General features: G+C 46.0%; 1 protein-coding gene across 10 annotated transcripts in view; it reads left to right on the top strand.

Moving 5' to 3' along the window:
* The window catches only part of SFXN5 (sideroflexin 5), a 130,338-nt gene that overhangs the window by 11,919 nt on the left and 92,963 nt on the right, over positions 1 to 25,456 (top strand). For 7 of the 10 annotated variants that reach the window (XR_004033424.1, XM_030828395.1, XM_030828398.1 and 4 more), the window contains exons 2-3: positions 1,394 to 1,462; positions 19,185 to 19,262. Coding sequence is in view for 5 of the 10 variants with exons in the window: in XM_030828398.1 (XP_030684258.1) it covers positions 1,394 to 1,462; positions 19,185 to 19,262 (147 nt within the window). In the remaining 5 variants the exon portion in view is untranslated. Of the gene's footprint in view, positions 1 to 789; positions 975 to 1,393; positions 1,463 to 19,184; positions 19,263 to 25,456 lie in introns of those variants that run through there. The other 3 variants (XR_004033425.1, XM_030828396.1, XM_003262540.4) reach the window with 1 other exon arrangement.

Here is a 25,456-nt window from a genome sequence, read left to right as displayed (position 1 = left end):
GCATAGTATGCAGTCATATGAATGGACCATCATTTATTTAACCATCCACCTTTGTAAATAATGCAGCAGTGAATATCCTTGGTATGTACACCTGACCAGATCTTTGAACATCTTAGATTGTTTCCTTAGACTACATTCTTAGAGGTGAAATTTTGCCAGGACAGCATTGTGAGCCTCCCTTATGTATGTCTTTAATGTCTTTAATGTATGCCCGGAAATGATCCGGGCTGTGTGGATTATAAGAGGTTAGAGAGGCAGCTGTTTCTGTTAGGAATGGACTGAAGCTTGATCTGGCTTGTGGGAGACAGCACCTGGGTAGGGGTGGCATTAGGGGTTAGAGGTTGCTTCATGCAGGGGTGCCATGGTGGGAGAGAAATGGAGGTGGGATGAGAACTGCTGTGTGGGGGGACTTTGAGGTGACCTGGAGCCTATTGCAGGGTCTTTATTGGGAAGGGAAAGGAACAGGAATTGGCTGCAGGGTCTGGTGTCCTACTAAATAACGGGAGGGAATGTGGAGGCTTCTGTTTCCTCCACTGTGCAAAGGATGGTGCCTGAAGAGTTGTGGGGCTCCAGGGAGGAATCTGGGGCAGAGCCCAGAGTGTAGCGAGGCATGAACCCCAGCGACTGCAGCTTCCCCTTCATCCCCGAGCTTGGCACCCTCTGTCTTCCCCTTGAGCTTGGCTTTGCCCAGCTGGCTTAGTCCCCAGGGCAGAAGGCCCAGCAGCCGGGTTGCTTGGTTTCCTTTCATTGCGCTCTAATGCTTGTGGCTGCGCTTAGCATAAAGCCCTCCTTTTCCATGGCCCCTGCTCTGGGGCAAGGTTGGGGGAGCTGCCCTTGTCCTGCACCTCAGCAGCTACAGGGCTCTGGGTGAAGGAGGGCCTGAGGGTTGTGAGCTCAGTGCTTTCAGGCTTGAGCTGCCCTTGGGGATCTCCCCCTAGAGGCAGAGCTGGACCTTGGGGAGGGACATGTTGGGGGTAGGCAGGATGCTCTATCACTCAAGGCCGTGAGCAAGGCAGGGAGGCTGGGAGAGGGCTGGGGACCAGGCCTCACCTTCAGCCTACATGTCCAGGGATGCTTGGGAGCTTTTAATAGGCTCAGAATAGATCTCAGGGCATTGGGAGAGAGAGGGAAAAATGGAAGTCACCTGGAAGAGCAGATGGGCCTGTCCTTGAGTATCTCAGTGGTCTCTCTGAGTTGACTTTGGAAAACTCTCAGCCCCAGGAAAGCTGTCCTCAGATTTCTGAGGCCTCATTGGCATTTATCACCCACACGAGGAGTCCTGAGGACCGGGGGACCCCAATCATAAAGGGTGGGGTCTCAAGACTCCCCAGTGTCTTGAGAAGGGTATGCAGCAGCTGATCCATTCACTCTTCTCTCTCATCCTCTTCTTCAGACGTCCTTCTATGGCCGCTTCAGGCACTTCTTGGATATCATCGACCCTCGCACACTCTTTGTCACTGAGGTAAGTCGTGGCTGTCACCCTCAGTGGACCGTTGGCCTTTGTACCTTGTCATTTCAGAGTATGTGGGTCATTAAGGGAGGGTGAGGATGGGGGAGTGAAGAGAATAGGGGAGGTGGGAGATGAGAGGAAGGTAACAAATTCTCTCTACCTGTAGCTGTCTGTTTATGTATCTGTGTGTCTGTCTGTCGCTATCTGAGTTCATACATTGTGCTGTATGCTTTTTACATTATGTCATTTGAATCTCACAACACCCCTTTGAGATAGATATTATTCCTTAAAACTTTAAAGAAATTATTATCAAGTACATAAGTTATTTGCTCATTAGAAAAGTTCAAACAGTGCAAATATGTTTAAGTAGAAAAAAGTATCCTTTAATCGTCGTCTCTTCTTAGTTCCTTCCTCTCATAGGTAACAGCTTTAATGGCTTTTAACATCAGGTTATTAAGGTATAATTTACCTTTCTCATGTGTGCAGTTCTTTAAGTTTTGACAGCCATATTCAGTCGTGTATCCACCATCACAGTTGTATTAGTTCGGTCTCACACTGCTATAAAGAAATTCGCGAGACTGGGTAATTAATAAAAGAAAGTGGTTTAATTGTCTCACAGTTCCTCATGGCTGGGGAGGCCTCAGGAAATGATCATGGTAGGAGGGGAAGCAGGCACCTTCTTCACAAGGTGGCAGGAGAGAGAGGAATGGAGGAGGAGCTTCTGAGTACTTATAAAACCATCAGATCTCATGAGAACTCACTATCATGGGAACAGCATGGGGGAACCATCCCCATCATTCAGTCACCTCCCACCATGTCCTCTCTCGACATGTGGGGATTATGGGGTTTACAGTTTGAGATGAGGTTTGGGTGGGGACACAGAAGCAAACCATATGGACAATCAAGATGTGAAGCATTTTCATCACCCTACATGTTCTCTCATACCTCTTTATAATCAATTCCTCCCTTTCTTCACCCCGTCAACCAATCATCTGCTTTCTGTTTCTATTGTTTTGCTGTTTCCAGAATGTCATATAAATGGAATCCTACAATATGCAGCCTTCTGTATATGGCTTCTTTACCTTAACACAATGCTTTTGAGGCTGGGTGCAATGGCTCACACCTGTAATCTCATCACTTTGGGAGGCTGTGGCAGGAGGATTGCTGGAGCCCAGGAGTTCAAGACCAGCCTGGGCAACGTAGTGAGACCTGTCTCTACAAAATTTTAAAAAATTAGCCTAGTGTGGTGGTGCGTGCTTGTAGTCCCAGCTACTCGAGAGGCTCAGGTGGGAGGATCACTTGAGCCTGAGAGGTTGAGGCTGCAGTGAACCATTATTGTACCACTGCACTCCAGCCTGAGTAACAGAGTGAGACCCTATCTTTAAAAAAAAAAATGCTTTTGGGATTCATTTGTGTCATTGCATGTATTAGTAGTTAATCCCTTCTTACTGCTGAGTAGTGTCCCATTGAAAGGATGTTCCAGAATTTGTTTATCTATTCACTTGTTGATAAACACCTGGATTCTTTCCAGTTTTTTGGCTATTATGAATAAAACTATATGAACATTCTTTGTGTGGATGTATGCTTTCATTTCTCTTGAAGGAATAAGAATGGGATTGCTGTATCCTATGATAAGTTTGGTAAATATATGTTTAACTTTACCAGAAACTGCCAAACTGTTTTTCAAAGGGTTGTACATTTTACATTTCCATCAGCAGTGTATGAGAGTTCCAGTTGCTCCACTTCCTCACCAACACTTGCTATTGTCAAATTTAAAAATCTTTTTTTATTTCAGCCATTCTAAGAAGTATGTCTTGACAGTTCTTTTTTTTTTTTTGAGACGGAGTTTTGCTCTTGTTGCCCAGATGGGAGTGCAATGGTGCGATCCCAGCTCACTGCAACCTCTGCCTCCCGGGTTCAAGTGATTCTCCTGCCTCAGCCTCCCGAGTAGCTGGGATTGCAGGTGTGTGCCACCACACCTGGCTAATTTTGTATTTAGTAGAGATGGGGTTTCTCCATGTTGGTCAGGCTGGTCTTGAACTCTCAACCTCAGGTGATCTGCCCACCTCAGCCTCCCAAAGTGCTGGGATTACAGGCATGAACCACTGCGCCCAGCCTTGACATACTTTTTTTTTTTTTTTTTTTTTGAGACAGAGTCTCGCTCTTGTCCCCCAGGCTGGAGTGCAGTGGCATGATCTCAGCTCACTGCAACCTCCGCCTCCCAGGTTCAAGTGATTCTTCTGCCTCAGCCTCCAAATTAGCTGGGATCACAGGCACCTGCCACCACAACAGGCTAATTTGACAGACTTTTTATATGTATTTACAAATGTATGTAGGAATACACGTACATATAAAATGTCAAATATTATTTATTTATTTTTATTTTTTTTTGAGATAGGGTCTTGCTCTGTTGCCCAGGCTGGAGTGCAGTGGCATGTTCTCAGCTCACTGCAGCCTCCACTTGCTGGGTTCAAGTGATTCTCGTGACTCAGCCTCCCGAGTAGCTGGGATTACAGGCATACACCATCACACGCAGCTAATTTTTGTATTTTATCAGAGACTGGGTTTCGCCATGTTGGCCAGGCTTGTCTCAAACTCCTGGCCTCAAGACATTCACTCCTCTTGACCAGGCCCGGTGGCTCATGCCTGTAATCCTGGCACTTTGGGAGGCCAAGGCGGGCAGATCACAAGGTCAGGAGATTGAGACCATCCTGGCTAACATGGTGAAACCTGGTCTCTACTGAAAATACAAAAAAATTAGCCAAGCGTGGTAGTGGGTTCCTGTAGTCCCAGCTACTTGGGAAGCTGAAGCAGGAGAATGGCGTGAACTCAGGAGGCAGAGCTTGCAGTGAGCCAAGATCGTGCCTCTGCGCCGAGATTGTGCCACTGCGCTCCAGTCTGGGCAACAGAGCAAGACTCCGTCTCAAAAAGAAAAAAAAGAAATCCACCCCTCTCAGCCTACCAAATTGCTGGGATTATAGGCGGGAGTCACCGTGCCCGGCCTAAAATGTCAAATATTTATTAAGTACTATGAACAAGGCAATTTGTAAGCATTTTACATGCATTAACTTATCAGATTAACTCAAAGCAGCCCTAAGATGTGGATGCTATTATAAGTTCCGTTTTACAGACGAAGAAAAAGACAGACTGGAAGTTAAGCCTCATGCATGGTGCTGGGAAGTGATGGAGCCAGGGTATGAACCTGGGGACGCTTGTCTCTAGACCCTTATTCTCACCCCATTTGCATTCCTGTTCAAATAACTTGAGTTTAGGGAACTTGCCCAAGATTACACGGCAGAAGGCCTGAGCTTTGGCCCTGGCCCTCACGTGGGCAGCACTTCACTGCACATCTTCTCTGTGCTGACATTGGCTTACTTGCTTTAAGCCCTGGAGTTGACCAGCTCTGGGAGAGAAAAGCCATGACAGAAAGGAGCACAAGGCTTGCTGGGCACCTGGGCCTAGAACCATCCCCCCTCATGTCCAGGGGAGCAGCCCAGTAACATGAAATGTGAGAATTACCCTGACAGGTGGTTTCCTACTGCATCTCAGAAGGACAAAGGGCATAGGTATTTTAGTAGCTTACCTGGGCTCTGTCTGGATTCTCCTAAGAAGTAATCAAGGAATAATCAATGCAATTACATAAAAAGTTGGAAGAGCACAAAACTAGAGAAACTACTTATCTAGCCCACCTAATGTGTGATTCTAGAAAGTTCCAGAACTGCAAAACTGGATACATTTGCAGTCCTAAAATCCCAACATAAATGCCACCTATTTGATGGAGGAGTCAGCCGAGACTTAAAGGATAGAGGTGCTAATGGTGGACTTCAAGGCACGTTGAGACATGGTAGAGGGAGACGTGGGAAGCAGGGAGGTATTTCATTGCTTGCCAGATTACCATGAACAGGCAGGGGCTTTGGTGATGGATGAGCAGCTACAGGGTGGCATGCTGCCTGTGCCAGGAGGGTGCCCCCTCCCTTTTCCCAGTCCCTCCTCCTCCCATTCTCGGACCATTTCATTTCACTACTCTCCTCCTTGTACCACAATTTTATTCTTCAACTCTTGCATTTTGAAAGACCCCAACATTCTTGTACATTTTTGGCCCGTTTCTCCTATGGGTAAATTTTTAAAATTTCATACTTAAAAAAATTATTAATTTAAATATCAAGGCAACTTAAATATTTACTGACTAGAAAATAATGAAGGCAACTCCAATTTTAGAGTATTTTTCAAATTTCAGTGTTCCTTTCTGTCATCAGGATTCAGATAGACTTTGTAGAAAGATCTGCACCTCTCCTCCCCACTGTACCCCAGTTGGGGATTGTTTCCAGGGCTACCTTCTGGCCTTTTTGAAAGCTTCTGCCAACAGAAGATCTTCTAGGCTCTACAAACTCTGGAAGGGCCATGAATGGGACCTCTAGGCTAGCAAGATAGTGGCCATACTCCTCATTGGCTCTAGTCTAGGCAGGTTATTTAGCAAGGTCATCTCCATCAATGCAATGGGAAATTAGAGGCCTCTGAGTCCCTCTCCATGGGCTGTGGGGCACTGGGAGGGCCAGGCTCCCCCTCAATGCTGGAGTCAGTCCACAGACCATGGCTCATAAATACTGTTTTCCTCCCAGGGCCCTTGGCTGGTGTCCTGGGAGGGAGCACAGGGTGGTTGCTGCTTAGCTGGGGGAAATTTGGATGAACCCATTTGTCTGTGATGAAGAGAGAACAGTAGAGGTCATGAGGACTTGAGAAGGTGGCTCTGGAAGCTGGGGGATCCAGAAGTAGAAAGATCCTGGGCAGCTTGAGCCATCTGGTGACCTGGTTCTGAGGGACATTAGCTGAACCAATGGAGAAACTCCTCTTGAGGAAATTTTGCAGGTACTTCTTTGTAGTTTATAACTGACCACACTTTAAAAAGATCCCAACCCTTGTATGTGTGATAAGGCAGAGGAAATTTTATTCACTGTAATTTTTCTTAGGAAGAAGGCTGTCTTTGTTCTAAGAATGCCTTGAACAAAGCTTCAGAGGAGGAGGTTGCTCTGCTTGACAGAGGAGAAAAATGGTGCATTTTGATCCTAAATGGAGAAAGGAGAGGGAGGGAAGAGGAAGAAAAAAAACAGCGGGAAGGAGAGCATGATACTGAGATGAGCTGCAAGACCAATACAGAAATGCCACAATGAGGTGTGGCTGGGGGCTCTTTTGAGATGAGTGATGCTGACTGTGTTGGTGAGACCTGTGAATTTGTGCTGTTGTTCCTTCTACCATAATTCCTGGGAAGTTGTCAGCAAAATATGCCTGGTTTGTGAAATCTCTGCAAGAGATTATTTGGGGGATTTTTTTTTTTTTTTGAGGCAGAGTCTCACTCTGTTGCCCAGGCTGGAGTGCGGTGGCATCTTGGCTCACTGCAGCCTCTGCCTCCTGGGCTCAAGCAATTCTCATGCTTCAGCCTCTTGAGTAACTGGGACTACAAGTGCATGCCACCATGCTTGGATAATTTTTGTGTTTTTCTAGAGACGGGGTTTTGCCATGTTGGCCAGGCTGGTCTTGAACTCCTGACCTCAAGTGATCTGCCCGCCTTGGCCTCCCAGAGTGCTGGATTACAGGCATGAGCCACTGTGCCTGGCCATGTGGGGGAATCTTGAAGGCCTATGAGTCTCCTTACCAGGGTGCAGTGTGTGCAGAATTATTTTCAGTGAAGGCAACTACCAGGAGCTTGCAAAAGCAAAAGGGAGAAATCTTTGGCCTTCTCTGTAGGCCGGGGAATTAGATCTAGATCTCTAAAGGCAAGGCTGTATGACATCTGAATTACTCTTAATTATGGACCAAAGATGCAAGGCATTTGCTGTCCTGAATTCAATAATTACTTAAGGAAATTAATGGCTGACAGATTATCATTATGAAGGGCATAGAAAACTAACTGAAATAGTATTAATAACAATTCAATACTAGAACTCGTGTCATAGTCTGAAACTATTTGGGGTGTATTATGGGATAGAATAAATACTTACACTGATGTGGAGAACCAGCATTTTCATGTGGGAGATGAGAGATACAAATAGAGTAGGGGAAAAGACAAAGAACTATGTGATGTTGTATTTGAATTGGAGGTACCAATATGCACTCATCACACACACACATACACACTCACTCTCTCTCTCTCTCTCTCTCTCTCTTACATTTTCTGATTTTCTGGCTCTGTTTTCTGAAAGGGCCTAGAACTTTTGACACCACAGTAACTATGAACACACGTAGCACCCAGATCTTGGTTTCTAAGTACTGCTACCCACAAAAAGGAACGAGGGCTTCTTGGATAAATGGTGGATTCCAGGTCTGAGGCTGCAAGTGTTGCTACAGAAAGCGAGGAAGTGCTCAAAGAATGATGGAGACACAGTAACTGGCTTAAAAGGAAATCCAGTGGCTACATTGGGACAATTTGAGCATTAAGAAAAACAGCAATGGATTGTAACACATTAAATTAAAAAAAAAATCCGTTGAGTTCATAAGCTATGGTTTGAATGTGTCCACTCCATACATAATGGTGAATGTGATAGTATTAAGAGGTGGGGCCTTTATGAGATGGTTAGGCTGTGACTGGGATTAAAACTGGGATTAAAACCTTTATAAAAAAGGCTTCCCACAGCTGCTAGGGTCTCTTGCCTTTCTGCCTTCTTCCCTGTGGGGACACAATATTTCTCCCTTCTGAAGGATGCAGACCTCACCAGACACTGAATGCTGGTTCCTTGATCTTGGACTTCCAGCCTCCAGAACTGTGAGAAATAAATTTCTGTTCTTTGTAAATTACCCGCCTGTGGTATTCTGTTATAGCAGCACAGACGGACTACAACAGAAATTGATACCACAGAAGTGGGGTGTTGCTATAACAAATACCTAAAAATGTGGAAGCAGCTCTGGAGCTTGGTAAAGGGTAGAGGCTGGAATGGTTTTGAAATGAGTGCTGGAAGGCTGGGGGCTGTGGCTCACGCCTGTAATCCCAGCATTTTGGGAGGCCGAGGCAGGTGGATCACAAGGTCAGGAGTTGAAGACCAGCCTGGCCAAGATGGTGAAACCCCGTCTCTACTAAAAATACAAAAATTAGCCAGGCGTGGTGATGGGCGCCTTTAATCCCAGCTACTTGGGAGGCTGAGGCAGAGAATTGCTTGAACCCGGGAGGCAGAGGTTGCAGTGAGCTGACTGCACCACTGCACTCCAGCTTGGGCGACAGAGTGAGACTCCATCTCAAAAAAAAAAAAGAAGTGCTGGAAAAAGTCTCATTGCCATGAACAGAGCAATAAAGGTGATTCAGTTGAGGGCTCAGAAGAGAAAGGCTGTAGGGAAAGCCTCCTTCCTTTTAGAAGTAACTTATGGGATAGTGACAGTGAAGACCCTTCTGATAAGGTGTGAGACAGAAATGAGGAACAAGGTATTGGAAATGGGGGAAAGGCCATTCTTACTACAGTGACAAAGAACTTGGCCAAATTATGCCTGTGTCCTAGGACTTCATGGAAGGCAGGGCTTGAGAGCAATGAACTAGGATATGTGGCAGAAGAAATCTCTAAGCAGCAAAGCATTCAGGATGCTTCATGGCTTCTCTTAACTGCTTATAGTAGAATGTAAGAAGAGTGAAACAATTCAAAGATAGAATTTATAATGAAAAGGGAAGCGGAACATACATATTTGGAAAATTCGTAGCCTGGCCATGTAAAGAATAAAAAATCATGTTTAGGAGAAACCAGCAGTGTGGCCAAGTGACCATTTGATAAGGAGATTAGTAGGGCTAGAAGGAAGCCAGGTGCTATTCATTAAGACAATGCGAGAATGACTCCTGAAGGCATTTCAGATCTTTGAGGTTGCCACATCCATCACAGACCCAGAGTGCCAAGGCCTTAGGGGCAGAAGTTTCTAAGGAGGGGTGTAGAGTGTCTGTGGGACTTCAGGGCTCACTGCCCCTTGTCTCTATCCATCATATTCTGGCACATTGCTTCTCAGCCACCCCACCTGTGGCTCAGGCAGACCCAGGTGCAGCTTGGGCCACTGCTCCAGAGGGCACAAGCGTAAGCCTTGGCAGCATCCATGTGGTGCTAACTCTGCAGGTGTGTGTGTGAGCTGTGGCTGCAGCGCTACCTCCACCGAGATTTCGAAGGATGTTGCAGACAGCCTTGGGGCCCAGGAAGAGAGTTGTTGCAGGGGTGGAACCACTGCGGTTTCCACCAGGGCAATGCTTAGTGGCATTGTGGGGATAGGGCTGTCTCTGCAACCCCAGAACAATAGAGCCACCAGCATGCAGCACCAGCCTGGGAAAGCCGCAGGAATGCAACCTCAATATGTGAGAGCTGACGCATGGCTGTTTGGCAAAGCCATGGGGGCGGGACTGTCCAAGGCCTTGGGGGGCTAACTCCTGCCCCACTGTGTCTGGAAGGCAGGACATGGAATCAAAGATGATTCTCAAGATCGAATGTTGTTTGCCCTGTTGGATTTTAGATTTACTGAGGACCTGGTACTCCTTTTTTTTTTTTTCGTATTTCTCCCTTTTGGAAGATAAATATTCGTCTTGTGCCTGTCCCACCATTGTACCTTGTTTTATTTTACAGCTCACGGCTGGAGGAAAATTTGCCTCAGGATGAATCACACTTTTGGGTCTCATCCATATCTAATTTAGAGGATTCTGGATGAGACTCTGACTTTAGACTTTTGAGTTGCTGCTGGAATGACTGACTTTTGGGGCTACTGAGATGGAATGAATATTTGTGAGAAGGACATAAATTTTGGGGGGCCAGGGTGAGATGCTATGGCTGAAATGTGTCCCATACAAAATTCAGGTGTTGAAACTTAATGGCAAATGTGATAGTATTAAGAGGTGGGATCTTTAAGAGGCAATTAGGCCGTGATGGTCCCTCCCTCATGAATGGAATTAAGGCCCTTGTAATAGAGGCCTGGCCGGGTATGGTGGCTCATGGCTGTAATCCCAGCACTTTGGGAGGCTAAGGCTCAAGAATTACTTGAGCCCAGGAGTTTGAGACCAGCCTGGGCAACATGGCCAGACCCCAACTCTTAAAAAAAATTTTTAAAAATTAGCTGGGTGTGGTGGCATGCACCTGTAGTCCCAGCTATTCAAATTGGTTGAGCCTGGGAGGTCGAGGTTGCAGTGAACTGTGATCACGCCACTGCACTCCAGTCTGGGTGACAGAGCAAGACACTGTCTCAAAAAATAAAAGAGGTTTCACACAGGGTTTGGCCCTCTTGCCGTTCTGTCCTGTTGAGTACACAGCCTTCCTTCCCTCAGAAAGATGCTGCCCTCACCAGATACCAAATGCTCGTTCTTGATCTTGGACTTCCAGCTTCCAGAACTGTGAGAAATAAATTTCTGTTCTTTATAAATTATTTAGTCTGTGGCATTCTGTTATGGCAGCACAGTTAGTCTAAGATAACATAGTAATACTAAAAATGTGAATGGGGAAGCTCGTCTTTTTACCTTTGGTAACTCTCAGTGAAGTAACTGATTCTGTCCAGGATCATTAATAAATACTATTTCCAACGAGTAAAACGTTTTTGGGAAACTGAATACTCATTGGTTCTCAAAGTATCACCCTGCAGATTACTTAGCAATTACAAAGGAGAAGAAAGGGCACCTTTATAATGGAGAACCTTAAAATGTCTTTCATTCAGAAATCTCACTTCCAGAAATTTATCCAAAGGAATTAAGAGAAGTACAGTGAGATTTATATACAAGGATATTAATTGCAATGTTACTTATAATGGTGGACACCTTTTAGCCAGATGACCAAACTTAGCATCCCTAACAACTGAAAACAAACTGACATTGTGTGCTTCCTGATGTGATGTGATACTGGTAGTAATTCCTAAATACTGGAAGACATATAAAAGTCTAAAGAAAATAAAAACTGCTCATCATCCAACCTGCTAGAAATAATCACCATTAACATTTTGGTGCATGTATATGTGCAATATTGGGATGACTGGCCGGGCGCAGTGGCTTACGCCTATAATCCCAGTACTTTGGAAGGTTGAGGCAGGTGGATCACCTGAGGTCAGGAGTTTGAGATCAGCTTGGGCAACATGGTGAAACCTCGTCTCTACTAAAAATACAAAAATTAGCTGGGTGTGGTGGCACATGCCTGTAATCCCAGCTACTCAGGAGGCTGAGGCACAAGAATTTTGAACCCGGGAGGTGGAGGTTGCAGTGAACCGAGATCACATCACTGCACTCCAGCCTGGGTGAGAGAGACTCTGTCTCAAAAACAAACAAAAAAACCAAAAAAATTGGGATGACTGATACAATATGTATGTATCTATATCGCTATATAAATACATACAGGGAATCATATGCACATATGCATGATATGTGTATATACATGATACATAGATGTCATACATGATTATATAGCAACGGATATCCATGGTATGCATGATACCTAAAGTATATACTTTTACCTATGAGTATATGAGCATTTTTTCATGTCATGAAATGTTTTAAAATGTGTTTAACTGCATAATAATTCATCACATGGTTATTCTATAACTTATTTATTGTTGACCATTTGGGTGGTTTCAAGTCTTTTTCATAAATAATATTGCAATAAATATCCTCATACAGAAATCTCACTGTTCTTCCTTTAATTCCGTTGGATAAATTTCTAGAAGTGGAATATCCAGATGAAAGACTTTAGATAGATATTTCCACATTTACTGTATTAGTCTGTTCTCACGCTGCTAATAAGGACATACTCAAGACTGGGTAATTATAAAGGAAGGAGGTTTAATGGACTCTTAGTTCCACATGGCTGTGGAGGCCTCACAGTCATGGTAGAAGGTGAATGAGGAGCAAAGTCACATCTTACATGGCGGCAGGCAAGAGAGCTAGTGCAGGGGAACTCTGATTTATAAAACCATCAGATCTCATGAGACTTATTCACTACTATGAGAACAGTATGGGGGGAAATTGCCCCATGATTCAGTTATCTCCATCTAGCCCCGCCATTCACATGGGGGGATTATTATAATTTAGGGTGAGATTTTGGTGGAGACACAGCCAAACCATATCATTGTCCTGCAAATTATACCAACCTGTACCGAGATTTTATATATATATATACACACACACACACACACATACACACACACACACACACATACATATACATACATACATAACATACATACATACATACATACATATATATATATATTTTTTTTTCAAGATGGAGTCTCGCTCTGTCACCCAGGCTGGAGTGCAGTGGTACAATCTTGGCTCACTGCAACCTCCGCCTCCCGGGTTCAAGCAATTCTCTGCCTCAGCCTCCTGAGTAGCTGGGATTACAGGCGCCTGCCACCACGTCCAGCTAATTTTTGTATTTTTAGTAGAGATGGAGTTTCACCATCTTGGCCAGGCTGGTCTTGAACTCCTGACCTCATGATCCACCTGCCTTGGCCTCCCAAAGTGCTGGGATTACAGGTGTGAGCCACCGTGCCCGGCCCAAGATTTTATATTTATACTCCCAATAGCAGCAAGTGAGATGTCCATTTAAATGTATTGTAGAAAAAAAAAGGAAAAAATAACCAAACAGAAAAAAGAAAAAAATGTATTTTAGACAGCACTGGATAGTGTAACTTTAAAATCTTTGATGGAATTTTTAAATCTAAAACATCCCCATTGTCAGTACCCTTAGATACTTCAAGTTCTTGTCCATCTGCATACATTTTGGCAATTATGACACTGAACATACACTTTTTTTATTCGTTTCATTTCCAAGTCTTTATAACTTTAAAAATAGTTTTTGGGGTGCAGTGGCAGTGATCATGGTTCACTGCAGCCTTAGCCTCCCAGGCTCGAGATCCTCCCACCTCAGCCTCACAAGTAGCTGGGACTACACCAAGTCTTTATTATTTTTAAAAATCAAGTTTTGTGGCATAAATAACCATCCCATTAGACTCTTTGGTCTAACAGATAGGTTAGACCTTGCCCAAGGTCACAGAGTGGGTGAGTGACATCTAGAAATCCCAGGAAACCTCAACTCTAGTTCCAAGCCATTTCCATGGGACATCCACACAGAAATCTCACTGTACTTCTCTTAATTCCTTTGGATAAATTTCTGGAAGCGAGATTTCTGAATGAAAGACATTTTAAGGTTCTCCATTATAAAGGTACCCTTTCTTCTCCTTTGTAATTGCTAAGGTTGTTTCCTATCTTTTGCTTTCCTGGACAAAATAGCCTTAGACATATCACTTTTTTTTTCTTTTTTTTTTGAGACGGAGTTTCGCTCTATTGCCCAGGCTGGAGTGCAGTGGCGTGATCTCGGTTCACTGTGGCCTCCACTTTCCGGGTTCAAGCGACTCTCCTGCCTGAGCCTCCCGAGTAGCTGGGACTACAGGTGTGTGCCACCATGCCCAGCTAATTTTTGTATTTTCGGTAGAGATGGGGTTTCACCATGTTGGCCAGCCTGGTCTCGAACTCCTGACCTCAAGTAATCTGCCCGCCCCAACTTACCAAAGTGCTGGGATTGCAGGCGTGAGCCACTGCACCCGGCCAACATATCGCTTTTAGTTTTTGCTAAGTTTACTTTTTAGAGTAGATTCCAAGAGTAGGGTAGCCAGGCTGGAAGCCATGGTTGTTTTTAAAGTTCTTGGGATAAGTGGATCGGTTTCTTTCCTGAAGGGATAGGCTGCCTGTCATGCTGCTGGAACTGCATCAGTTTACCTCACTTGGCCTCCTAAGGTGACTAGAGGTCAGGGCAGGGAAAGCGACGTGTCCCTGGTTCCCCTTCTTTGGGCCTCTCATAGGGTGGGCTCCTGGCTGATGGGAGCCAAGGACCCATCGCAGCACAGACAGGTAGAACCCTGGGGGTTCCAGGACTGCTGGGTGGGAACATGGAGTTGGGGATGGCTGAGGGAAGACGAGAAAGGCTTGGGACTTTGCCTGCACGTAACCATTACCTTGGGCCTCCAAGACCCACTGCTTGGAGGCAACTCTAGTAATGGTCAAGCCATGGTAAGGATGCACGGCCCTGCCCTCAGTGGTGCAAGATTGGCCCAGTGAGAACAGTCAGCTACTGAACCATCAAGACATGGTGGAACATAACCTCCCTGCCATCCTGCACGCCCCACTGCCAGTTCATCCCCCCACCCCCACCCCCCACCAGTCTTTTAGTTCTATAACCACTGGGGCTCCCAAACTCTCTACTGTGCCTGAAATGGCCCATGTTTCAGCTGTACCTACTTCCCCTAAGTGTGTTCGTTTTTTCTGTGTTAGGCTGGACTCAGCTTTGAGAGTAAAAGAGGCTGTTTATTTTTTTACTCGGGGTGCCCTGCCTCAGAGGCCATCAGTTCTGGGGGGGCTTTGGGCATTGCTGAGGTTTCTTTGGGAGATGGTTGCTGGCATGAGTACAGCAGGTTCTTCTGTGTGGATGTCTCATGGAAATGGCTTGGAACTAGAGTTGAGGTTTCCTGGGATTTCTAGGTGTCACTCACCCACTCTGTGACCTTGGGCAAGGAAGTACCCTTCCCTCTTGGCCCAGTTTTCTCAGAGAGGGGATGGCCCCCATGTTTCTAGCATGTGTACATGCAGAGGGGTAATCTTATCCACATCTCGTGTGAACAGGGCATGGTCTCCAAGAAGAGATGAGTTTTGCTTCCGATGACTCTTCCTCAGCTTTCCTTTTTGTGCCTCTTTTTCTTCCTTGTCCCTCTGTCCCCATTCCCCTCCATCGGGGTATCCTGCCCTCTTCCCACCCTTTCCCCTCAGGCGGGGCCTTGAGGCAGGACCGGTGGGGCCAGGATTCTCCTCTGTTCAAATTCTGTGCTGCTGGAGCAGACCTCCTGGGTGCAGGCCCCACCAGAGGGATCTTCTGGAGACCATGCCCCTCTCAGATACATGGAGGGACTCTCATGGTGACACTTGCTGGCAGGCTGGCAGTGGAGTAGCGTTTGGTAAGCAGCAGCCTGGGCTGTGTCCTCTCACTAACCCCAGCCGGGCCCCTCACAGCCTTTGTGTTCAGGGGCTGGTGCCTGTTTGTTTCTGGTTGAAAAGACTTCCTGCAGAGTTCACCCTGCCACCAACCTCCCAGCTTTCCCCACCCCTCAAGTACCCAGGCCCTTCTGCTGAGCCCCACAGTCCAGGGACGTGTGAAGGGTTTAAACAGGGAGACTCTCCTCCCATTTCCCAAGTGTCTGTGATATAGGCCCTTTCTCTGAAGTGGGGACACCAGCCACTAGAACAGCCAGGCCTCAGGGCCCTGTCCAGACAGCTGGCCTGGGGCCTTGCCTGTCCTACAGGCCTGGAGCCTCAGCCCCTCGGCCTTTGACAGAGGTTTCGTCAGGTCCAAGGTCAGCCTGTAGCTCTCAGAAGCAGAAAAGCAGGTTCCAGCTTCCTTCAGTCCTGGTCCCTCAGATTTGTCTGCAGGAACCTTGGATCTTGTTCTCTCTCAACCCATGCCCTTTGCCAAGATGAGGGCTCTTTGGAATTTACTCTTTTGGCAGGAGGGCTCCCTTTGATGACTGTGTCAAGTGAGATGGAATCTGGCCAGGTTGTTATAGGAACTCAGGAGAATCCCTGGAGTGGGAAAAATAATGAGAACATGGGGCCATTCACCATTCAGCGTTGGAAAGTAGAGCATTCATTGTCCAGGTCCGGAGGGGCAGGCTTAAGGGTGGGGGCCTCGCTGCATCACTAGGAGGCTTTGGTGGCATTGAGGGGGTGTGTGGTGGGGTGTGCAGAGTGAGGGTCTGACTAAACTTGGTTCAAATACTAAATCACCCACTTACTATTTGTGTGGCCTTAAGCAAGTTAAAACAAATAACACAATCCAATTTTGTAGATAAACGTATTATGTCTAGAAGGAAAATCATCCTCACTTTTGGAGTTGTTATCTTAGGGGTATGTTTACAGATTTAAGATTACTTTTTGTACTTTTCCATTTTTTGTTCTGATATTTTCTTTAAACAGCATGAATTACTTGTACAATGGGGAAAAAATAAAAACAACGACAAAGCTATCTCCACTTTGGAAATGAACAGTATCCGGGAAGGGGCTCTTTGGAATCTAGGAGCTGCTAGGCCCTTCCATATTTGGAAGGGGAGGGACAGTACTTTTCAGCCTTCAGGCCATTCCAAGTAAGAAAAGTGTTCCTGGCCCCCTGACTGCCTACGGTTCTGTCTCGGGCCAGGCCTGGCTTAGACCAGTGCTGGCCATCATGGTGTTTCACATGCCGGTGCTTCACATGCAAGCCTGAGGGGTCGAGGGTGGCCTTGCTGATTTGTCTGTGTTGGCAGTTATTCCTGCTGCCATAGTACATGAGGTGGCTGTTCATTTCCCACTCTGGCAGCCAGCTCAGAAAACCCTGTCTGCCCTACTGAGGGCCCTTCCCGAGGCTACATCCTTCTTTAAGACTAAGGGGCTTATGTTGAGGTCTCTGCACTCCTATGCCTAGCCAGTGCCCATCAAAAGGGGAACACAGCAGCTTCACTGGGTTTCTTCCTCCATGCTGGGCTTCCTTGGTGTCTGGGTCCCTCATCTGGACCTTGACACGAGCTTCCTTCTATCACTGTTGTCTGTTTATTGTTTTTTACTGCTGTTTATTTATTTATTTATTTATTTTGGAGACAGTCTAACTCTGTCGCCCAGGCTGGAGTGCAGTGGTGCGATCTCGGCTCACTGCAACCTTTGCCTCCCAGGTTCAAACGACTCTCGTGTATTAGCTTCCTAGGTAGCTGGGACTACAGGCACCTACCACCATACCTGGCTAATTTTTTTGTATTTTTAGTAGAGATGGGGTTTTGTCTCAAACTCCTGGCTTCAAGTGATCCACCTGCTTGGCCTTACAAAATGCTGGGATTACAGGCATGGGCCACTGCACCTGGCCTGTTGTTTTTTGAGATGGGGTCTCATTCTGTCACCCATGCTGGAGTGTGGTGGTGCCAACATGGCTCACTGTAGCCTCAACCTCCCAGGCTCAATTGATCCTCCCATCTCAGCCTCCTCAGTAGCTGGGACTACAGGCACTCGGCACCATGCCTGGCTAATTTTTGGGGTTTTTTTAAATTTATTTTTTGAGACGGAGTCTTGCTCTGTCTTGCAGGCTGGAGTGCAGTGGCGTGATCTCAGCTCACTGCAACCTCTACCTCCCAGGTGCAAGCGATTTTCCTGCCTCAGCCTCCTGAGTAGCTGGGATTACAGGTGCTCACCACCATGCCCTGCTAATTTTTGTATTTTTAGTAGAGACGGGTTTTCATCATGTTAGTCAGGCTGGTCTTGAACTCCTGATCTCGGGATCCACCCACCTCGGCCTCCCAAAGTGCTGGGATTACAGGCATGAGCCATTGTGTCTGGCCCATAGTTTACTTTTTAATTACTGTATAATAGTTATAGTGTGCATATATTGCTGTTTACTTATCCATTCTACAATGAATTATTTGCAGTTTGGGGCTATATAAATGCTGCTGCTATGAACATTCTTACACAAGTCTTTTGGTGGGGACAAAGGCCACCTTCTGTTACTGTTGCTGTCTCTTTAGCTTTTAGACTTAAAAAATCATACAGTTTCATCCCTTTTTTCTCTTTCTCCCCATCAGTTACTGTAGCCATATGTACTTTAGTAGGTGAATCTCTGCCAGTATTTTAAAAATGTTGAAAATATGTAAGTGCTACTTAAATATGTTCTCCTGGCCGGGCACCGTGGCTCACACCTGTAGCCTCAGCAATTTGGGAAGCCGAGGCAGGCAGATCACTTGAGCCCAGGAGTTTGAGACCAGCCTGAGCAACAGTGCAAAACCCCATCTCTACAAAAAATAAATTAGCCAGATGCAGTGGCGCGTGTCTATAATCCCAGCTACTTGGGAAGCTGAGGTGGGAGGATCACTTGAGCTTGGGGTGTTGATGCTGCAGTGTGTTGAGATCATGCCACTGCACTCCAGCCTGGGTGACAAAATAAGACCTTGTCTCAAAAAAAAGAGAAAGGAAAAATCCTCCTTATAAACGCTTTCTTTTTTTTTTCTTCTTTTTTTTAGATGGAGTCTCACACTGTCCCCCAGGCTCACTGCAACCCCTGCCTCCTGGGTTCAAGTGATTCTCCTGCCTCAGCCTCCTGAGTAGCGGGGATTACAGGCATGCACCACCGTGCCCAGCTAATGTTTGTATTTTTAGTAGAGACAGGGTTTCACCATGTTGGTCAGGCTGGTCTCGAACTCCTGACCTCATGATCCGCCCACCTCGGCCTCCCAGAGTGCTGGGATTACAGGTGTGAGCCACTGCGCCTGGCCTAAAAGCTTTCAACATTACATTAAGATTAAAGTTCCTTGTGACACCCCTTGCCAATTCTTGGCCCTTTCCTCCTACCCTGAGGTAACCCCAGCCACCAGTTTGGTTGTTCTCCTTCTAGGGCTTTTCTGATACATTGACATATATAAATATTCACATAGGAAATATTATTTGATATGTTTGTGTTGTTTATTTGGTACAAAAGAGAGCATCATATTGCTTGGCCATTTGTTTTTTCACTCAACAAAATATCTTGGGGAGATGACCATGGAAGCACACGTAGCTCTACTTCATTTTTTAAACTGCCGAGTAAGAACATTTAGGTGGTATTTCTATATGATTTTGTGTGTGTCCCATGAACTGAGGGCAGGCCTGAAGCCTTGCGCTGGCAGTATTTGATACTGATGTAATCCCACAAAAGAAAAATTTGCAGGAGCCCTTGATCTGTGCCCCTCAATGTCTCTTTTCTTTCTTCTGCAGAGACGTCTCAGAGAGGCTGTGCAGCTGCTGGAGGACTATAAGCATGGGACCCTGCGCCCGGGGGTCACCAATGAACAGGTAACTCTGTGGGAGGTGGGAGCATGGCCAGTGGGGAAGGGAAGGAAAGTGAGAAATCCACAACCCCTTCCCTGCAGCCAGAACCACTTCTTTCCTCCAGTATGTATTTCTGCTGGTACATACCCCTGTGGACTAAAAGCTCCTTGGAGATGCTCAGATCTCTCCTGTGCTTTAGGTCCAGTGGGAAGCATGGAGGCTGATAAGGCTAGGGTGGCCCAAAGGCAGTGGCTTGGTGAAGTCGGCCCGCCCTGGCTTGCGAGAGCTGATTGTGGGCATCTCTTCCCAATTCCACGATCAGGGATGACACAGTGGGAAATCAGCCATGATGGGAGTATTTATACCATAGAAGTTGGCAAATGCTACAAATCAGGACTTTTTCTCCAGAGAACAGGTTATTAAACGTTTACCAGCATACCACTGTTCAAAAATTCAGGTTAAGGGTGGGAAGGATGGGGGAGGATGTTGAGGATTAGGATTAGGCTACTGTTGTTTTATTCTTTTTTAATATCATGTAGGAACTCAAATTAGAGATACCTGAAATGTTGAAGGTGGTGTTTTGTTTTGGGGAGGGGTAAGGGAAGGTAGTAGTTAATGATTACAGAGACTGATGGTTCATGTGCCAAAGTCTGTCTTTTTATTTATAAACTTTATTTCAAAAACTTTTTCGAACATTAATTTAAACATTTTCAAAGTCATGTGTGTGCATAATTCAAGAAGTCAAATAGTACTAAAGTGCTTGGAAGGGGCTGGGCATGGTGGCTCACACCTGTAATCCCAGCACTTTGGGAGGCCGAGGCAGGCGGATTGCCTGAGCTCAAGAGTTCAAGACCAGCCTGGGCAACATGGTGAAACCGTGTTTACTGAAAGACAAAAAATCAGCCAGGCATGGTGGTGGGTGCCTGTAATCCCAGCTACTCATGAGGTTGAGGCAGGAGAATTGCTTGAACCTGGGAGATGGAGGTTGCAGTGAGCCGAGACTGCACCACTGCACTCCAGCTTGGGCAACAAAGCAAAACTCTGTCTCAAAAATTAATAAAAATAAAATAAAATGAAATAAAATAAAATAAAATAAAATAAAATAAAATAGTGCTTGTAAGGAAAAATAGTATATGTTCCCCATCCCTCCCCAGTTCCCATGCCTGTTCCCCAGGAGCAACTACTTTTTGCTGTTCTGCAGATAGAAATTTATATTCTGTCTTTCAGACAAATATGCTTATCTACACTGCTATTTCTCAATTAGTTCTTTTGGGTTATCTATTATGGTAGTTGAGGATTCAGCTGTCTTATTATCCACCCCTCTAAACACACTTCTTTCCCCCATCCATACTCACTCTTGAAATAGTTATCATGGTTTTGGGGCCTATACATATTCAGTCTTCATGTTGTTACAATTATAGAAATAACATTTACTGCATAGTCAGACTGGTTGTATCATGATTATGTCTCTTTTTCAAATTTGTTTTATCTGGAGTTAATAACCACCTCAGACTTTTCATTGGCATACTTTCCTTTGTACCATCTCTCACTCTCACTGTACCCTCCCACGGCCTTTCAATACAGTCACGCACCACATAAAGACATTTTGGTTAACAAGGGATCACATATATGACAGTGGTTCCATAAGATGATAATGGGGGCCAGGCGTGGTGGCTTATGCCTGTAATCCCAGCACTTTGGAAGGCCAAGGCGTGTGGATCACTTGAGGTCAGGAGTTCAAGATCATCCTGGCCAACCTGAAGAAACCCTGTCTCCACTAAAAATACAAAAATTAGCCGGGGCATAATGGTACCTGTTTGTAATCCCAGCTACTTGGGAGGCTGAGGACGGGGGAATCACTTGAATCTAGGAGGTGGAGGTTGCAGTGAGTCGAGATCACACCACTGCACTCCAGCCTGGGCGACAGAGTGAGACTGTGTCTCAAAAAAAAAGATGATAATGGAACTGAAAAATTCCTGTTGCCTGGAGATGTCTTGATGATCCTGACCCTGTGCAGGCCTAGTCTGTTTGTTTGTATCTTAGTTTTTAGCTAGTTTTAAGAGTTTAAATAGTTAAAAAAAAAAAAAAAGTTGAAAGTTTTAAAATAGAAAACTTACAGAATAAGGATATAAAGAAAAATACTTTTGTACAGCTGTACAGTGTGTTTGTGTTTTAAGCTAAGTATTACAAAAGAGTCAAAAATTTGAAATTTAAAATTTTATAAAGTAAAAAATATACAGTAACGTAAGGTTCATTTTACTGAAGAAATTTTTTTTAAAAGGCAAGGTCTTGCTCTGTCACCCAGGCCTGGAGTGCAGTGGGGCGATGTAGCTCCCTGTAACCTCAAACTCTCAGGCTTAAGCGCTCCTCCCACCTCAGCCTCCTGAGTAACACACCACCACACCTGGCTAATTTTTTTTTTTAATAAATTTAGCGTGCTTAAATGTGCAGTGTTTATAAAGTCTATAGTACTGTACAGTAATGACCTAGGCCTTCACATTCACCCACTACACACTCAGTGACTCACCACGGCAACTGCCAGTCCTGCAAGCTCCATTCATGGTAAGTGCCCTATGCTGGTGACCATTGTTTATCTTTTATGCCCTATTTTTACTGAACCATTTCTATGCACAAATATACACAAACCGTTTACATACACAAATATCTACCATTGTGTTATAGTTGCCTATATATTCAGTACAGTGCCTATATATACAGTTGCCTATATATTCAAAACATACTACCTAGGCTTGTAGCCAAGGAGCAGTAGCTGTACCTACCATGTAGCCTAGGTGTGTTGCAGGCTTGCCCATCTAGGTTTGTGTAAGGATGCTCTATGCTGTTTGCACACTGATGAAATCACCTAATGATGCATTTCTCAGAACATATCCCTGTTGTTAAGTGACGCATAACTGTATTTTCAGTGCTCCTTGCAATCTGAAGATTTCTGTCTTTGAGTTTCTTTTTGTTTTCCTGAAATTTTCCTTTCTGGGGCCTACCTCCGAGTTCCAGGTCTTCCTGTTTCTTGGTATATTTCATCATTTTGGTGGAACACCTCTTCTCGTAGCTTCCTGAAAAAGGGTAAATGAGAAGAAAGTTTTGAGTCTTTTTATGTCTGAAAAATTATAATTCTGCACTCAGCCTTAATTGACAGTTTGGCTGAGGAGAAAATTCTAGGTTGACAATCATTTTCCTTCAGATTTTTGAAGACCATTGCGCTATTTTCTTCTGGGTTCCAATATAGCTGTTGAAAAACCTGATGCCGTTTCATTCCTGATTCTTTGCGGTCTGTTTTCTTTCTTTGGAAATATTTAGGATCTTCTCTTTATCTGTGAAATTTGTTTCTGAAATTCCACAATGCTGTTTCTTTTAAAATTTATCATTTTGGATTCTTGATTACCCCTTTCAATCTGAAGACTCCTGTCTTCAGCTCTGGCAAAATTTTTAATTGCTTTCATCACTTTTTCTCATTCTGGAACTTCTGTTAGTCAAATATTAGCCATCGTAGGCTGACATGTAGGTTTTCTCACCTTTTTTCTCTTCTATCCATCTCTATGGGCCAGAAGCGAGGGTAGAGCCTGGGGGATAGAGCAGGTAGGAAGCTGGATGAGGTTCCTGTCTGCACCACCAGAAACCAGGCAGTGACAGTGAAAGCACATGACACCATGGGAGAGCCGTGGAAGGGGTGACCCTCCCAGACTGAGGGCATCTGGAAGAGATTTCTCCCCTGAGATATGACGGCTGACAGGGCTGGCGAAGAGCAGGTGGGGGTGGTCCAGGCAAGGAGGTGCACACTGTGCTGGAGATCGAGGGAGCAAGACCCTACAGAAGGAGGGAATGGGCGAATGTGCTAGACTGGAGCATGGTGATGGGAATAGAGGGCAAATGCATGAGCGGAAGCAGCACCTTGGCCAGATGCCCCTGTGCAGGGCCCTGGAAGAGTGACAGACCCGCAGTGCCTGCTTACATGGGGCCCATCTGAAGCCGTGTGCACTGCGTGCTGAGTCACGAGCAGCCGTCAGCCAGGAGGGCAGGCTGCGATCTCCTCTTTCCTGAGCAGTGGGACTTCTCTCTGGCCATGAGCACCTAAGAGCCTGGATGGTGTGACCTGGTACCCCACCCTACTCAGGCCGAAGCAGTCCCCAGCCCCTTTCGTGTTCTTCTCAGACCTGTGAGAGCTGGGTCCTGCCTCTATGGCCTCCTGACCATGTGTTTGCTCCTGGCCCAAGCTCCGCTCTGCCCCTTTCTTGCTGAGGTTGGCCTCTTGGGACCCCTTCCAGCTCCCAGAGTTTGGTGAATGAAGCCACATTTCCTCCTCTTTGCTCCCTTCAGTGGCTTAAAGCTGCCTGTCCTGTTTCCCGGGCCTCCTTTGTTTTCTGTCCTGAAAGCCCCCATGTGCCTCAAGGGAGCTGGGGAGGAGGGGAACTGGGTGGAGGGGCAGCTTGGCACTAACTGTGCTTCCCAATTCTGGCTCATGTTGGTGATGCCTGCAGTGTCCATCTGGTGGCTGGGTAGCACAGTGCTCTAGGTGTGAGCCTGCCACTATGGCCCCCTAGAGGCAGATCCTCCCTCTCCCTCCCTTCCCCCAGCCTCCTGGCTCCCCCAGCACCAGCTCTCACAAATGCTTCCCTCCCTGGGCTTCAGTCAGCCAAAGTACACCCTCTCTGGCCTCTGCAGACAGGAGCAGAGGGGATAAGTGGTGACATGGCAGCTCAGGGCTTGGGGGGCTTGGCAATCCATAATTAACAGTCACTGTTCCTGGCCCAGACTGGCCCTGCTCAGCTGAAGTGGCCCAGGTGGTTCTTGGTCTCAGTCTGGACAGCGGCCTCACCTGCAACTGGGCTCTGCGCCTGCTCTGATGCCTTTGCAGGTGTGTGGGCTAGAAGCCTGCAACTGGGTCCTGAGGCCTGCAGGCCTGTCCTGGTGTTGTGGGCAGTGCTGATTAACTTGTGACACTCTCTTTTTTTACCCAGTTTGTCATCTAACCTGACTTCCAGGTACAACACCTCACCAGTGGGTATGCGCAAATGTATTGATAGTTTGTTTGCTCCTGATGGCCTTGGCTTGGTCTTCTGTTGTGGGTGGCTGCTGTCTCCTCCAGGGACCGTTACCTTGTTTAAAGGTTGCTATACCAGCCAAGCGTGGTGTCTCACACCTGTAATCCCAGCACTTTGGGAGGCCAAGACAGGTGGATCATCTAAAGTCAGGAGTTCGAGACCAGCCTGACCAATATGGTGAAACCCTGTCTCTACCAAAAATACAAAAATTAGCCAGGCTTGGTGGCATGCACTTGTAGTCCCAGCTACTCAGGAGGCTGAGACAGGAGAATCACTTGAACCCAGGAGGCGGAGGTTGCAGTAAGCTGAGATCACAGCACTGCACTCCAGCCTGGGTGATAGAGTGAGACTCGGTCTCAAAAAAAAAAAAAAAAAAGATTGCTATACCAATGAATCACTGGTTCAGAGGACAGAATAAAAATGAGTATAATTTAACTTTTGGGTTTAGCAGGTGAAAATTTGAAGAGGTAGTAACCCTAATAAGGACTGTAGCTATCAGTTAAAAAAACAAAGCCATAGTGTACAAAAATGTAAGCATAGACACAGCCAATTAAGTTTCTGAATGTTGACTCTGATCTGTACACTTGTATGTGCTGGGGCTTTGCCAGAATAGCTTGGTGTGGATGGAGGAGGTAGGTGGGGCTAAATATGGAAGACCCCTCCTCATGGCGAGCCACCGCTGGCTGCATGCTTATGAAGTGCCAGGTATTGCACCATAAGTACTAGCACTTTCCACATAGTATCTCAGCTAATCTTCACATAAACTTGTCAGTAGGTACCTATATCAACCCAATTTTACAGTGAGACTCAGAGAGGTTGCATTATTTGCCTAAGGTCACATAGCTAGTATGTGGTGGGGCAGGGATCTGACACTGGGCCTCTTAGATCTAATGGGAGAGACATCTTCTGTAAGTGAGACAGACAGAGAGAAAAGAGACAAGAAAGAGAAAGCTGGGAAGGAAGTTGGAGGTTACAGGCCAGATTGAGAAAGTCTTTGAAAACCAGGCAGAGATGCTGGATGCATTGTGTGGGGTAAGAGGAAGCTACTGAAAGCTATTGAGCAAGGGAGTAGCACGACAGTGGTATTGTGGTAGGATCAGTCAGTGGCAGTGCCAGAGTGCACTGGGGAGGAGTAAGTGCTATTACGGAAACCAGCTCGGA

This window comes from Nomascus leucogenys, chromosome 14, assembly GCF_006542625.1.
Source record: "Nomascus leucogenys isolate Asia chromosome 14, Asia_NLE_v1, whole genome shotgun sequence".
NCBI classification, from domain to species: domain Eukaryota; kingdom Metazoa; phylum Chordata; class Mammalia; order Primates; family Hylobatidae; genus Nomascus; species Nomascus leucogenys.
This window is presented reverse-complemented; position numbering and strand designations above follow the sequence as displayed.